At 37.0% G+C, this 15,798-nt stretch overlaps 3 protein-coding genes across 3 annotated transcripts; 2 read left to right on the top strand and 1 right to left on the bottom strand.

Annotated features, from left to right (window-relative positions):
* Window positions 1-1,671: 1,671 nt before the first annotated feature.
* LOC114471089 (serine/threonine-protein phosphatase 2A catalytic subunit beta isoform-like) lies at window positions 1,672-7,637 on the bottom strand. The gene is made up of 7 exons (XM_028459667.1): window positions 7,381-7,637; window positions 4,817-5,026; window positions 4,527-4,700; window positions 4,338-4,427; window positions 2,302-2,463; window positions 2,085-2,203; window positions 1,672-2,013 (listed from the first exon to the last, which is right to left on the bottom strand). Exons 1-7 carry the CDS (start codon window positions 7,480-7,482, stop codon window positions 1,941-1,943), a joined length of 930 nt encoding a protein of 309 aa, XP_028315468.1. The 5' UTR covers window positions 7,483-7,637; the 3' UTR covers window positions 1,672-1,940.
* Window positions 7,638-8,363: 726 nt separating this feature from the next.
* Window positions 8,364-12,452, top strand: atp5po (ATP synthase peripheral stalk subunit OSCP). The gene is made up of 7 exons (XM_028459733.1): window positions 8,364-8,447; window positions 8,721-8,771; window positions 8,877-8,987; window positions 10,469-10,598; window positions 11,755-11,867; window positions 11,988-12,074; window positions 12,207-12,452. Exons 1-7 carry the CDS (start codon window positions 8,421-8,423, stop codon window positions 12,315-12,317), a joined length of 630 nt encoding a protein of 209 aa, XP_028315534.1. The 5' UTR covers window positions 8,364-8,420; the 3' UTR covers window positions 12,318-12,452.
* Window positions 12,453-13,905: 1,453 nt separating this feature from the next.
* On the top strand, window positions 13,906-15,632 carry LOC114471278 (UPF0461 protein C5orf24 homolog). Its single transcript, XM_028459980.1, has 2 exons — window positions 13,906-14,124; window positions 14,332-15,632. The coding sequence occupies exon 2, from the start codon at window positions 14,335-14,337 to the stop codon at window positions 15,007-15,009; it is 675 nt and encodes a 224-aa protein (XP_028315781.1). The 5' UTR covers window positions 13,906-14,124; window positions 14,332-14,334; the 3' UTR covers window positions 15,010-15,632.
* Window positions 15,633-15,798: the final 166 nt, after the last annotated feature.

The following is a 15,798-nucleotide window of genomic DNA, read 5'->3' as shown; positions in this document are numbered from 1 at the left end:
AAAAAGGTGCAACAACAGAAGAAACCCAAAGAAGATGAATATAGCATATATTAAGATAAATTATACGTTTAGACAATTTTTTTTTTTTTTTAATGCTTTTATACCTTCCTTATAAGAGAACTCGTACATCAAAGCAATCACCTCTGAGGATGACTGGCAGTTGACAGTCGAAACAAGTCAGGAGATAAAAAATAAGTCCTGAAAAACCTTGTCTGAACATTTAATGAATTGTATTTGTTTTAAAATCATATGAAAATAGGCACTTGAAATGTCTAAATTTGGACAATGGCATCATAAACTTCATCTATAATTACTTACATTTTAATTATGACAAACCTCAAGTATTTTTAAACCCCAAAAAAATCTTGTAGAGAGGACCATGGTTATATGTATACATAAAAAATAATATTTTAAAGGTAGTTTTAAAGGTAGGACCTAAGGTCACTAGAATGGGAAGACTGAAAACATATAGAATTGTATGTGGCCAGCTCAGGAAAACTGAGGTTGGTGTTGTTTTCTTGGGTCTCTATGTGTAATATGCATTCCAAACATCACACATTGTAAAATATTACATTTTTATTTTATTTTTTACTAAAAGGTCATAAATTGGGTAGACTATTTAATACAAAATGAATATTAAAAAAAAAATGAAGATTTGCATTTATTAATCCTTAATTTGCTTCATTATTTTATGCAAATTTTTTTTTTTTTTTTTTAAACTCACCATTTCTTGTCTAAAAAAACGTAATAATCTAAGCATAATGATTTGAAATTATTTTTTTAATGTGTGTTCAGACTAGGCCAGCCAGTGTAGGGGTCTATGTCACATTTATTCGTGTGCATTATTTAATTATGAATTGTTAACTCTCCTACAATCTGAGTGTTTATGTTTGTTCCACTGTTTTGACACTAAGCCAGCTGAAGTAAAAACTTTTTTTTCTTGCCCATTTAAAGAAAAAAAAAAACAAAAAAAAAACGATTATTGGTATTTGACGATCCCAATTTAATACTTTGCATTGATTTTAAGTGTCTGCTTGCTTCTAGTGGGGGGTGGATGAGATCTGAATAATGTGATGACACGAACTGCAGCAACAACTTTACTGTAACTGTGGCTGCAAAACATTAACAGTAAATTCAAACACATTTGGTGTTTCTTGTCGTTAAATGAATGATGGTAATTTCAGAATGACAGCAACGCATATTAAAAAGAACAGAGCTCGTTTTTCTTATTTGTATTTAAATCACTTTCATTTCTATTTATTGTTTTTTTTTTATGTGTTTTTATTTCTATTTATTGTTTTATACTCATTTAGTGGTGGAGCTCATGTGCATTGTTTTGGTTTTATTGTTTTTATGACCTCATGTGTAGCACTTTGGAAACGTTTTGTTGTTTAAATGTGATATATAAATAAAGTGGATTGGATTGAATTGAATGAAAATATCAAATCTTAAATCTCATTTACATCATTAAATGCTCTTTTCCCACTTTGTAAATTAAACATCTCCTAAACAATCTCCTTTTGTTGCACGACAGAAAAACTGTGGTTGATAATAAATGTACTGCAATCTTATTTTTTAACCCAACAAATGACAAAAAGCATATTTTCATACAATGTGTAAATGGAAAAGTATCATCTCAAAACACTCACACAGACAAAAAGAACAATTAACTTTGTGTTTTTAGCATTGGGTCATTTATTTTCCTGACAAACCAGCAGGTACTAATAACAGCATTTAATAATGTGAGTATTGTCCCGAGTAGCAATCCTTTCCAGTGATTAAAACTTCATGCACAGACAGGAAGAGTAGAAAGTACGACAGTGTTTGGCTGATTATGAAGGTTTGTGTATTATTGTGGTTATGGCACACATGTAGGAGGGTTACACGGGCTACTGGTCTCACGCCCCTGTGCAGCCTCGTATCATTCCCACCACTAGATTTTACAGGAAATAATCTGGTGTTCGCCTGGTCACATGAGGCTCCCCTCTGCGTGGTGCAGGGTCAAACTGTAGGCTGAAACAACAAAGGGAAAACTAAATAACAGAACAAGAGTCCAATAAAATAAAGCTTCAAGTGCCACTTACAAGGAGTACTTCAAAGTGTCATCCAGTTCCATGATTGCAGCCTGGTTTCCACAACGATAACAATAGTTTGGCGCGCTGAAGATCGTCACTACATTGCGATCGTGGCACCAGTTGTAACCCTACATCAACAAGAGAGACACATTTCACAGCGTCAAGTGTCAGAGCAGGGTTTGAACGTTCATCAAGAGTCAGTGAGCGAATCCAACTGTAGCCGCACCTCCATCACCAGCTGGTGAGCTCTAGAAACCAACGTTAGGCCGTTTGCATGGTTGAAGGTCTCGGAAATGTCCTGCCCAAAGGTGTAACCAGCACCCCGGGGTGAGATGCCCCAGCCTCCACGGTCATCTGGATCTGACCATAACAAGTCACACATCGGACCCTAGAGCATGAACAAAAGATGTTCAGATGAAGGTTCAGTTGTTGGTGGTAACCCTGCATCTAAAGAGTAACTCACCACAACACAGAAAGATTGTTTGACCAACCATGGTATAGCTCTACTCCTACTCTACTCAAAGATGGAGCACATGTAACTGCAAAGTGTCTTTGTGATTTTTAAAAGCGCTAATAAATAAAATGAATTATTATTATTATTATCTTTACATGAAGTAACCAGTGTCACTAGTATTATTCAGGGTATATGCAGGAATCCTGAGATTAATTTCAATACCTTTTTAAGACTTTTTTTAAAAAAAACATTCAAAAACAATGTAAGACCTCATTGCCACTTTAAGTTGTTGTTAGCAACACATCTTTAACAGTTGTAGTTTGCAATTTAACAGAAATGAGGTAAGCTGAGAAGGAATAAAACTCAAAAGAATAAATTAAACTAAAGGCAGGTTTATTGACATTCCCCTCAGGTCACAACAAGTAACAACACGAGGAAAACAGGAAGTTATTATAACATGATCAAAATTTAGAACATGTGCCTGAGATTGTGTGATTTGTTTTCAATCAGCTTCTCTGTGTCCATCTTGTGTCTTTGAGCTTTTCTTTGTGCCTTCGGTGCAAGGTGTTGCTCTTGGACAGTGTGTTGCACACTTTATGCAGGATTTTCATCCTTTACTTCAGCTCTTCGACTTTAACTGCATTTATGCCCAGGGCCGGCCTTCCTGACAGGCAACACAGGCGGTTGCCTAGAGTGCCATCTGCTGGAGGGGCACCAAATTGCAAAGTCCACTCTTGCCTAGGGCACCGAATGACATAAAGCCAACCTTCTTTATGCCCATCGATGCTACGCTAATTATTTTCTTACAAAGTGTGCAATAGGCTTCTTGGTTGTTATTCTTGACTGGCTTTATCCAAACTTTGAATTCATACATCTTGAGTTAGGAGTCAGGGAACTGGCACTTTCCCATTTTTGTTTTCTTCTCGTCTGTTTTTGCGCCAGAACATTCGCTGTCACGCGACGTCGCACCCGTACGCGCGCGGCCCCGAGGCAATCTAGCTCCGAGTACGCAACCGAGTCAAAGCTTGAACACCAATAAAATGTAAAACCTCATAAAATCGCGATGAAGACTTTTCCAATCATTTTTAAGGGCCTTCATTTTCCCACAATTGATTTATCAACTTTAAATAATCTTTAAGATCCCGTGGACACCTTGTTATTAGTGAAGCAAAAAGTGTCACTAGTGAGCTTTAAAAGCTAAGAAGCGGGGCAGGGAGAAGCTAATTCAGGCTGGATTTGGCTATAATCCCTACTGAGTGTATTAGTACTACTGCTAAACAAAAAAAATGTTTTACTAGTAGCCTTAAGGTTTGTGGCGCACCAGTACATAAATAGACTTTATTAATAAAACTAAATCGTCTACTGGTAGACCATTTTGTGTTACTAGTAGTAATGGTAAGGCTTTGAGTGTCTACTCGTAACATACTTTAAGTATCGACAAAATGTTCATTAGTAGTACTAGTAGAGCTAATGCAAATGAATGAAGTAGAAGGGATTATAACCAAATCCAGCCTCCTGATTGGTTGTAATATATTCAAAAGCCAATAGAGCGCCTGAATGAACTTTACCCCTCCCTTTTATTATTATATAATGCTTTCGAGTGACTCGTTGAGCTTAACTAGAACTAATAGTGACACCTTTTGCTTCACTAGTTCCACGAGTCACAATATTTACTTCACTAGTAAAGTCTACTTGAGCACTAGTAAACCTCGTCAAACTAATGTGAGCACTAGTAGAGTTTAACTATGGTTAATATCATATCAACGATAACCAATTAATAATAGCTTCTCATAATGGACTTTGTTTACCTCATGAGGAACTTCCTGTAAGCGATCCAGCGCTCTGATGTGTTCCAATGTGTCTATGGATGGGGATAATCCTCCATGGAGGCAGAAAATCTGACACAACCAAGAAGAAATGCATGAAGAACTTCCCTCTAATTTTGGTTTAGGTTATGAATTACAGATTACAGGTGATGGTATATACAGTAGTCTCACCTGGTTATCCACCAGTGCAGTGAGGGGCAGATAGTCAAACAGATCTGTGAAGTACTTCCAAACATTGGCATTTCCATATTTCCTCAAGCACTCGTCATAAAAGCCGTACACTTGTGTGATCTGCCTACTTTCGTGGTTCCCTCTGAGGATTGTGATTCGTTCCCGAAATCTTACCTAAGAACACAAAACTGCATTTAAAACCGACAACGAAAAAACAAAACAGCACCTCATCACTCATCACATATGAGCATTTCCACAGCAGCCCAGGCACTGAGGCGGTGAATCCTCACCTTAAGGGAAACAAGAAGTGTGACTGTCTCTACAGAATAGTAACCTCTATCCACATAGTCCCCCATGAAGAGGTAGTTTGTGTCTGGTGACCTCCCTCCAATCTTAAACAGCTCCATGAGGTCATGAAACTGTCCGTGAACATCTCCACACACAGTCACTGGACATCTCACTTCCTGTACGTTAGATTCCTTTGTCAGGATCTCCTTAGCCTGTGAAAGAAGTCCAGCACAACACAAGAGTTCAGTGAGCACAAATGTTAGAGGACAGTGCAGGGGCGGAGCCACAGGGGTGACTGTGTGGCTCTGCAATCTGATTGGACACTTCAGAAGCAAAATGTGTGAATAGGGGAAAAAAGGGATAAAAAGAAAAGAAAAGTTTCTGGTGTGAATGAAAATGATCTACTTTAGCACATTGTTCTGAATGAGTTTGAAACTGGTTTAATGGTGAGTTTTCACACATTGAAATGTGGACTTCATGAGCTGGAGTGATTTGGTCTGCAATAGTTCAACTGTATAGGGTTATAACATAATGTTAGCTAGCCACTATGAATGACTATAGCTACTTATTGAATAATGCGGGAAGACCAAATCATATTTTCTGGAGTTTTAAACCAACCGTTGTTCATAAATATTGCCTGTTTGTCCAATCTGGCCTGTGGGTAATTGTAAACATTACAAAGATAACATTCTATCAATAGCAAAGCCCACAAGTGAACAGCAGATAGCAGCAAAACACCATTGATGTGCCTAACTGCTCAACCTTAAGTATTGTATTTTAACTTTAACTTTGTTCTTTAATAGCTAGATTTGGAGTTGTTTTATTTATTAAGCAAGTAATACATTTTTCAGTTCCCGTTACTTGTGATTAAATATTTTGTTCCTTTGTTCTATAAGTTATGCACAAATGCAAAATTTAAAGCTGCAGTATGTAGAATAGTGAGTAGCGATGTAACGGTTCACTCAACTCCCGATACGATTCGATTCATGATACTGGGTTCACGATACGATTCTCTCACGATTTATTTTACAAAATGGGACTGTAGTCAAATCATGACTGAAAAATATTTCTTTAGAAAATACTGTATTATTTTATTTTTATTTTTCATTGTCAAAAGAATCCCTTGATAAACTATTCAAAACAATCCAATTTAACTAAAAATAAATCTTGAATGAAATAAATAAAGGAATAATACAAATGAAGAAGAAGCCTATTAATTTAAATTCTGGTTTCATAGTAATGCACAATGCAAAACTGCATAATAGTTCTTTTTAAAAGTTAACACAGTGTTCTCAGCTGCCGCTCGACCCACATCACTCCACATCCAGACTGCAAAATGAATTGCGTCTGTTTTTTCCACCTTGGATATGCTTCTCTTAGGTTTACATGCGTTTTATCCCGTCTGTTCTCACTCTGTGGAGTCTGCCCCACACTATAGCATGCCAACACACTATATAGGGCCTAAAATCACACCTCCTACCCATCAAACACCTGGGTGAAAGAATTGTGCTCAAGTGCTCACCACAATATGCTCAAAGGTGATTATGGATGTCCCTACAACTTTTTCACTTCCAATACGATACTGATATTGCAGTCTTGAGTATTGGCCGATACCTATATTGATCCTATGGGATATCAGCACGAATCATACATTATTTCTTATTTTGTAGTGTGGAATGTTAGAAAAGGCTTGATCAAGTGATGTCACTCAAACAGAGAACAATTGTCAACAATTCAAGTTCACTTCAGTTATTTTTTACTGTCATGATGGGAACAACTGAGGGCGGGGATAAAAACAACAGAAACTTATCGGAGCTCTTATATCGGAGATTTTAGATGCAGTCCGATAAAATCCGATATTCATTTTTCTGGCTGGTATCGGCTGGTATCGGTATGTTCGATATCAATATCAGATCAGGACACCCCTAAAAGTGATGATAGATTTTTGTCAAAATGAAGCCTAAACAATTTACATACTGCAGCTTTAAAGCAATGTCATATCATTCACAATGTGTTTTGAAAAAACAAAGATAGTTCAATAAATGAGAACCATCCAAATGTACATTAACTTAAATGCACCAAAATAATAACAATTCATAATGATCATTATTTATGGATTGTCATGCAGGATTTTACTGGTCTGGCCCACTTAAGATCAAATTCTGGTGCGTGCTCTCTGAACTAACATGACGTTGATATCCCCGTATCAGAGATAATGCTCCAAAAAGCTCCTAAAATAAAACTCTTTGGCAATCTTATGAATAAACGCCTGGTTAGGATGCAGGGTGTTACGTGTTTGCTGTGCTCCTGCCAGTGCACTCTATAGTTGAAGAGGCACCAACAGTGGGCGTAGCTTGGGGAAAACATATTTTGCCGACATCTCCCTCCATCTTCTCCTTTCAAATGAACGCTGAGTGCGTGCAGCTGCATTCAAATGGTGTTGATCAGTCAGAGACGATGCCAAACACGCATTAGCTCCCCCACCATCAAACCCTGCGTGTAGAGGCTCATGATGCGCTCCAGCAGGATGGAGAGTGTGGAGCGGCCTCGCTGCGCAATCTCTTACCTTTTCACACAGGATTTTGACCTGATTCTCTGTGAGCTGTTTGCACTCGTTCAGCTGTTCGATCCAGCCGTCCAGCTCCTTGGTGAAACACTTGTCCTCCATGCTCAGTGTGTGCTAAGGCAGCCTCTATGTTTCTCTCGCCGTCGCGGTTCCCGGCTGCACTGCGTCCGTGCGAGCTCGCTGCACGCGCGCTCGTTTGTGCGTGTGCGTTTGCATGCGTGTGAGTGCGTCAAAATTATTTAATGCACCAACTGCGCAGCACCCTCACAGTTTACGGTACCGTGTATTTATATGAGACACACATGACGCACTTATAATGCCTATGATCCCAAAACAACATTACATTTATAGCAAGTGGTTTTATTTTTGGTTATGATGAATATTTGTTCATCAATTGATTACTTTTTCCATCTAAACACTGCAATCGAGGGGATAAAAATCAATGAAACCATCAACATGTTGAGTATACATTAACGAGAATATGTACATTTATACTTAATTTAGTTATATAGTATTTGTTGTTCACTTTTGTGTTTCTTCTTTCTTTCTTCTATTTCTATTTTTTATAGACTGAGTTTAGTGTGATGTTTTAATTATTTGTTATTGTAAGTCTAATCCTTTTAATTTTATAAAGACAAATACAATTATAATTTTAAATTAAATTTATTTGTAGTTTTTTTTTTTTTATTTATTTATTCATTTATTATAATTATTATTATTTTATTCTGTTTTCAATTATTATATAATTATTTACGACCCAACCTATATTACACCGGTATATGATATACCGGTACTGGCGCATAAAACACATTTATTCTTTCAGGAAGTCATAACGATTGAATATATATATATATATATATATATATATATATATATATATATATATATATATATATATATATATATATATATATATTAGGCCTCTTCCACCTGACTGAACATAAAAAAACAACGGAAACTACATTACCCACAACTCTCCAACTATCCGCCAAATGCACATGCGCAGTGGGTCGTTCTACTCTGGACAGCTGTAGGAGAAAATGGCAGCACACATGCTAGGACAGCAGGTAAGACATTCAAACATTATCAAGGTATTTTCCAATTTGCATCCGTCATTTAACATTAACTATCAACACATAACACTATAGTAACCACTTCCTCTGTTTTAGGGACCTTAGGGTCATCCTAACTGACCTGTAGTTTCACAATTATCAGTGCACTTGAATGACTGCTAACATGTTAGCATAAAAGCTAACAGGAACATGAACGGCACAGAGCGTCCAAACCGCTCATTTGAGTTCATTTAATTTAAGCTTATTTGTCTTTTTTCTTCCATCTAGGCCCGTCAGTTCAGCACGTCTGTGATCAGACCAGCTGCTAAACTGATCAGGGTAAGTGTTGTATTGCACGATGCACAGCTATACGGGGAAACGTAATAACATTAGAGAGGAAATAATGTTTTAATGTGTTGTTAAATACTATTTTCGTTTTTTCAGCCTCCCATTCAGGTGTATGGGGTGGAGGGTCGTTATGCTGTTGCTCTGTTCTCAGCTGCCAGTAAGCAGAACAAACTGGACCAAGTGGAGCAGGAGCTGGGAAAAGTATCTGTAAGTACAGCCAACAATACTACAGATACATTAATATTATATGATTATAAAAGTGCTGGTCTTGGATCCAGACTTTTATTTTAAATTACTTAGAATTTGCAGTGCAGGAAAAATGTATTCATTAATCTAAAGTAGTGATTAATTTGAAGCGTGTGCCCTGAATGTATTGCAGACAGGCCATGGGTTGTCATAGTGAGTACATGAAGTATTTACATGATTATCAAAAAAGTATATATTTATAGCTATGTGGCTATATTTATCACAGAGGGGGAATTTTTTTCACTTTAACATATTTAACATGGCAAATTCCACCTTTGAAAATACATATATGAAAAAAAATAAACATTTTATGATATTTCCTGGGTTAGGGATAGGGTTCGGGCTAAAATAAAAGGATTAGCGGGGTAGCTAAAAATAAATATGAGCTAAAGTAAAACTGACAGAACTTTATGACACGTGACCTAAACTGGCATATGAGGGTGCTGCGTATGAATCTGACAGTCTGTTGATACGTTTGTGTATGAATAGCCACAGCCTAAGTAGATACATCAAATTATTATCACAGTAATATTAATAGTGATGTAAAACACAATAATACAATAATAAAACAAATATTACATAAAATAATAAAATAGAATTAAGCCAGGGGAGACCATGGCTCAGTGGTAGAGTGGGTCTTCCAGTAACCGAAGGGTTGGAGGTTTCAGTCCCACTCTGTCCAACTCATTGTCGTATCCTTGGGCAAGGCACTTTACCCACAATGCCTTTTATGAATGTAGTGTGTTGGTGGTGGTCGGAGGGACAGATGGCGTACTATGCAGCCTCGCTTTTGTCAGTCTGCCATTATCAATTATTAATATTTTGTATTCATGATGAATCTACATAAGTGTGAACACACGGTTAACCATCTCATGGTTGTGCATTTTTAAACCAAAGCTGAAATTATATTCTACATTTATTGGAAGTAGATTCAGACATGTTTGGGAACTCTATTGCAGGCACTAATATTTTAGTTTTAATAATTTGATCTGTTGCCTTATAGAGTTTAGGAACGTATTATATGTTTCAGTATCGAGCCCTAAAAACCAAGCCCTGTTGTGTTGATGTTATCAGTTCTTCAACTTTGTTCAAATTCAATGACCGTTTCCTGTCAAATATTGTATATTTGGAAATTGATGAATTGATTGCTATCCATCAATATATTCAAATATAGAATCAGCCACTAACTAGTTTTTAATGTTTTGTGTCACTATATTGAGACCTCTGTACTTATGCTATAACCTTTGTTATGCATAGGTCATTACTAAAGTGAATGAAATATGCTCACTTGCTGCTAGAGGGACAATTCTGTATTATCTTTTTTGGAGGGGGAAATAAAACAATTATGATGACCTTTTGTTAATGATTCAAATACCTTTACTTTGACCTTGGTTTTCTTGGCATTTCATTCAAGTTTTTTTTTATTTTTCATTCTGTTCCAGGCCCTGATCAAGGACCCTAAAATCTCCAGTATCGTGATGAACCCTCACGTGAAGCGCAGCATTAAACAGAAGGCCTTCGGTGATGCTCTCACAAAGTCCAAGGCTTCATCTATCACCGTCAACCTCATCAGTGAGTGGCTGCAGACAAGGCTGCACTGTCCTCATAGCTGCTGCTTATTCACAGGCCTCTGTGTGGATAACACTAAATTACAGTGTTAATGGTTAGATATAGTTTGTGTACCTATAATGACATGGTTGGTAGGTTTATTTATAACAGTGCTGATAAACTCCAAGAGGTTTTTATTCTGTTTTATTTCATATTAGCATTTAGGTGGTATAGAAAAGTTGTTGATGGATCCTAAACCTGGTGTTTAAACCTGAGGACTGCAATAGTAAGGGCCCATCAGAACATTCATTTGTTTTTATCCTCATTCTGATGCCATTTATTGGAGTATCTTCAAATAATTTATATCCCTAGAATCCTTACAACCTAAGCTAAAAGGTTATACGTATAAATAAACCACAAACAGTAGTTAAAGGTGTTAAAATTGTGTAATGAATGGGGAAAATGCAAAAATCTAAAATGTTTTCTTTCATTATATTTAGTAAATAAACACACAAAACACATTGATCCAAAATATTTCTAACTGTAGAACATTAAACAAGACATTTCTGAATACTGCTGTAGTGATTTGAAGAGTTTAACTGTTTTACTTTTTGAGATGTGATCATTTTTATGAACAGAGTTCAGAGGCATTTTTCCAGTTTACACAAAACAGTAATTTATATATACATTTTATAATATGCATTAAACATTTTACACATGACACAGTGGAGGCACAACGCTGCTTCTGAATTATGAATTTATTTGTTGAAGCAATATTTAATTTCCTTACACACACACACACATACAATCAGTATCAAAGTTATCTCGCTGCTTTTACATCGCTACGAAGACCCTTTGAAGCTACTTGGTGCGTGTTTTGCACTGCACGTAGCATATACATAAAGATGTCACTAGTGTCATTTTGGAATTTAAGATGGAGGCAAACATCTTAGTTTTCTGTAGCAAAAACATAAACATTTAGATGCTCTATTTCTATTTTACACCTGTTTATGTGGAACGATGCACACAGAGGGGAGGGGTTGGGCTGCCCACGGGATGTTTGTCCCCTAAGGGTTGAAGTAGGTCTTTATTCGTCTGAGATTAGTGCTACAAAATGTTTTATTAAAAAATCAAAATGGGATAGACCTGTAACTTTATTATTTTTTATGTTCTCAATCAGATGTTCTTTCCGACAATGGTCGTCTCACCCTAACTGGTGATGTTATCAATGCGTTTGGCAAAATGATGAGTGCACACCGTGGAGAGGTCCTCTGCTCTGTCACAACCTCTCAGGTATGAACCTGATAAACCTGCAGGATCATTTACTCATCTCTTTTAAACTTCACAATTTCACACTTTTTGGTGTGTTATGAACATCCTTTTTTCCTTGTTTGACACCTTTATCTCTTACAGCCACTTGATCAAACAGATCTTGCTGAGCTGAAAGTGGCTCTTAAGGGCTTCCTTAAAAAGGGAGAAACCATCAAGCTGGAAACCAAGGTAAACTTTTAAGATATATATTATATAACACTTTTCATTCCACTGCTACATCTTACCTTAATGTGATCACAGCCTGCTTATGTTTACGAGGACTACATTTTTGCCTCTATTTTTTTCTCCCCTTCTCTACAGTCTGATCCTTCAATCCTTGGTGGTATGATTGTCAGTATCGGAGACAACTATGTGGATATGTCCACCAAAACTAAGATCCTGAAACTGACCAAGCTCATGAAAGAAACTTAAGTCCTGTGGACTTGGCAGAAATGACCATGGCTAAACATTACAAATGTACATTTCTTCCTGCGCTAGCGCTGCAGTTTCTCCATAAGTCCAGTGTCTGTGCTGCTTATTATTATAGATGTTAATAAAAAATCTACAGAAAAAGGGCAGAGTTGTTGTCATTGGCTATTTAGAATTGGTCATTTTGTTTTTGTTGTTTATACAAGAAGGTCTGCATGTTTAGGTTAGTAGTTTTTTTACCCTGTGATGATTGAATCACAACAATATTCTAAAAAAAACAAGTTTTTAACTAAGTCAGAATACCAGTGTTAACTGATGTTTTTTCTTTTTCAACAAATAATGTATATGATATGTACAATCCACAAAGCATTTAATTGTCATACACAACATTCAAAAACAAACACACACATGCACAGGGCCATCAATGGAAGATAACACAATGGTACATTAGAAATCTGATTTAAAGGGGGCAGTGGTTTTTGTTGTTGAGGTGATCTCTTTAATCATATGTCGTAATTTGGTTGTTATTTTTTAAATATTTCATACTTATATTTTAAATTTATTCTGATGAGTGGATTAGCCAGTCATGATCAGACCAGAAAGCTTGAATAAGCAGACATTCTAGAATACAGATGTTCAATTGTTTCTTTTTCAAAACAAAATATGCAATTGATTATTTCAAAGTCTAATCTTTGCTTCATCGGTGCACAGGCTAGGTTCATTTCAACATCTTAAAATTGAGTTATGTTCATTCATTGGGAATGAGAATAAGAAATAGGTTTGTACTTTTGCTATAGATTGCTTAGAAAATGTTTTGTTTAGGATATAGCTTTTTTGTGTTAAATGAAGTAATGTGAGATTTAAATAAATCATTACTGATCCGTTTGTTGTAAATAAACCCCAACTTCATTATCACCTGTTATCAGTTTAGTTAGGTTGGGAAATGTGAGTATTTGATTATTTCTCCAGTAGAAAATAAAATGCATTTTGAATGACTTATAATTTATGATTTAAATAGTCTTGATTTGTCATTGAGGTTGTATTCAATACTGAAAATTTCATGAGAAAAACTGGATTCTTCGATCAAATGTCTTGTTAAAGCAAAGAATGAGTTTTTAACAGTTATACATCCGTAATTAGGGGACGGATCTGGATAAGCATAATGCTTTTTTCCGTCGCCCTTTCCGGCATGCAAAAGGACAAAAAAAAAAAAAACCAATGCTGTGAATGCAACCATGTCGGAAATGAACTGAATAAATAAAAAATAAAAAAATTCCAAATATGTGTTATGTACGCCGGTGTCACGTACTGCGTTTACCTCCGTACTGAGATTATAATACAATAAACAAATAAAACACGTGTCTGTTCACTTTGAAAACAAAAAAAATAAACAAAGATGACTTGTTTCTTTTAGCAAGAATGTATTTTCCGACAGTGCGCATGCGCATATTCAATCTCAGTACATGGGGAGAAGTTATTGTTTATGGTCGTTTGATTTCAAAACATCGCGTTGCGACGCTGGTGACGTCACCCACTTCCTAGAAGGTTTTGCGCATGCGCAGTTTGTGCACCGCTCGCTACTGTTTTTTTTTTTTTTTGGGTGGAAATGGCCACCAATTTGAGCTGAAGGTCGGTTTTAGGGATGTTAAACAGCCTAACGCAGGCAGCAGACAGCACAGGCCTGCTTGAAGACGGCACACAGGGAGTCGTTTGATTATCGTCCTCCAAAATATGCTGCGGTTGTCTGAGAAAGGACGTCCACACGGTTCAGAGTTAACCCTTTCCCGTCCCACATCCAACAGCGAGTGAGGTAGGCTGCGCACCGTCGGTTTCACATACGTAAAATGCGCATGGTCCAGTTCTTTTATTTACATATGCGTTCAGATTATCTTATAACTATTATTTTCAAACACGATTATATATCTAATAAGTATATACTCTTTGTGATAAACCCCACATACACTATGGGTTTCCTGTCTATTTTGATTGGTTTCACATTCCACTTCTTCCCCAACAGTTAATGATGCACCAAGGGGCCAGCAGCAGCAGCAGTGACTTTTGTACTGGTGGTCTGACAGAGGACTACCGTCCTATCAGTCACGTTGAACTATGTAGCACTCAACCCAACAAATTTTACCCATCATCATCCAATCCCAGTCTGCAGCTATCCCTGGTTGGCTTTCCTCAGTTGCCACAGGGAATGCAAAAAGCCTTTGCCTGTCACCTCCAGGATTCACAGAATGACTTCCATCAAAAAATGTTAAACATCAAGGCCCCTGAGTCTCTGGGGCCGGACCGGGTGAAGAAGAAGCAGAAGAGCGGGGTGAAGTCAGGGCGTAGAGGGAGGCCTTCAGGGACCACAAAGTTAGCCGGATACCGTACGAGCACTGGACGTCCCCTTGGAACGACTAAAGCCGCCGGGTACAAAACCAGCCCGGGGAGGCCACCTGGAACCACTAAAGCTGCAGGTTACAAAGTGAGCCCTGGCAGGCCCCCAGGCAGCATCAGGAGTCTAGCTCGGCTCAAGAAGCTCCAGTTACTTTACGATAACGCCAAGAAACTTGACCTCGACAACTGTGGTGTTCCAACAAAACTGGATTTCCCGGCTTGCGATGTGCCACAATTTCCTTTCACTCTGGTGGAGAAAAGAGAGCTGTGTGAGCTCAGTGGGAAAGTGGATGAAGCCACTGAATAAAGCTGGAGCTTTGAAATGATGAGTGGGCCAACAGAGTCCCGGTGTTGGCAGGTAGTACTTTTCTTCCACTTGCAATGGCTCTGTCGGTTTCCCACTGAACAGTGTTTGATATTCTTGTCTTTTAATCATCATTGATTGTATTAAATAATCATTGCTACCGTATGGCTGAATTCTTTCAAGCTTACTGCATCGATCAGTATAGAGAACAGTAAAATGAACATTTCGAAAATGCTTTTATTTTCTGGCTTTTAAAACACTTTAATCGTTTCCTTACAAACTTCTAAACCCTTTTTATATCATTGACTCTTTACATCTTGTTTAAAATGCCTTTATAATTTTTTTTTTTTTTTGCAATGTTCAACATTTAAACCAGAACATTGTAACTGTATTTATTTAGATTAAATATAACTTTGAAAACAGTTTTTTTTTTTTTTTTTATGTGTGTGTGTGTTGTTAGCACAGGTCAGTTTAAAGGCACGTAAAACATTTGCTGTTGTCCTAATCAACAGAAGGAAAAAAAAAAACTGAATTAATGTAACACAATGATCTGTGAAATGTGTATTTATTGTTAATGTTCTGTATGTAAAACACAAATAAAGGTCATCTGTCTTTTTCACCTTAAACTTGGAGCTTTTATTTCTATGGAAGGCAAAGACCATCTGAAATAAAGAAAACGATGGATAATAGTTTTTAACTATTTTACGACCTCTACTGTCTTACTTCAGCACATTGGCACTAACACCAGTTTGCAATAGTCACTGACAGATTGACAGGTAAGTTTAAAGGAGA

This window comes from Gouania willdenowi, chromosome 10 (genome assembly GCF_900634775.1).
Source record: "Gouania willdenowi chromosome 10, fGouWil2.1, whole genome shotgun sequence".
In the NCBI taxonomy this organism is placed as follows: domain Eukaryota; kingdom Metazoa; phylum Chordata; class Actinopteri; order Blenniiformes; family Gobiesocidae; genus Gouania; species Gouania willdenowi.
This window is presented reverse-complemented; position numbering and strand designations above follow the sequence as displayed.

What these genes read in the sequence shown, in the direction of transcription:
- LOC114471278 (XM_028459980.1), top strand. Translation starts at nt 14,335, where the DNA reads ATGATGCACCAAGGGGCCAGCAGCAGCAGCAGTGACTTTTGTACTGGT.
- LOC114471089 (XM_028459667.1), bottom strand. Translation starts at nt 7,482, where the DNA reads ATGGAGGACAAGTGTTTCACCAAGGAGCTGGACGGCTGGATCGAACAG. An exon ending in CTGCACTGGTGGATAACCAG is followed by an intron (nt 4,428 to 4,526) that starts GTGAGACTACTG and finishes TGGTTGTGTCAG; the next exon opens with ATTTTCTGCCTCCATGGAGG. An exon ending in GACACTTTGAAGTACTCCTT is followed by an intron (nt 2,014 to 2,084) that starts GTAAGTGGCACT and finishes TTGTTGTTTCAG; the next exon opens with CCTACAGTTTGACCCTGCAC.
- atp5po (XM_028459733.1), top strand. Translation starts at nt 8,421, where the DNA reads ATGGCAGCACACATGCTAGGACAGCAG. An exon ending in TATCACCGTCAACCTCATCA is followed by an intron (nt 10,599 to 11,754) that starts GTGAGTGGCTGC and finishes GTTCTCAATCAG; the next exon opens with ATGTTCTTTCCGACAATGGT. An exon ending in GCTCTGTCACAACCTCTCAG is followed by an intron (nt 11,868 to 11,987) that starts GTATGAACCTGA and finishes TATCTCTTACAG; the next exon opens with CCACTTGATCAAACAGATCT.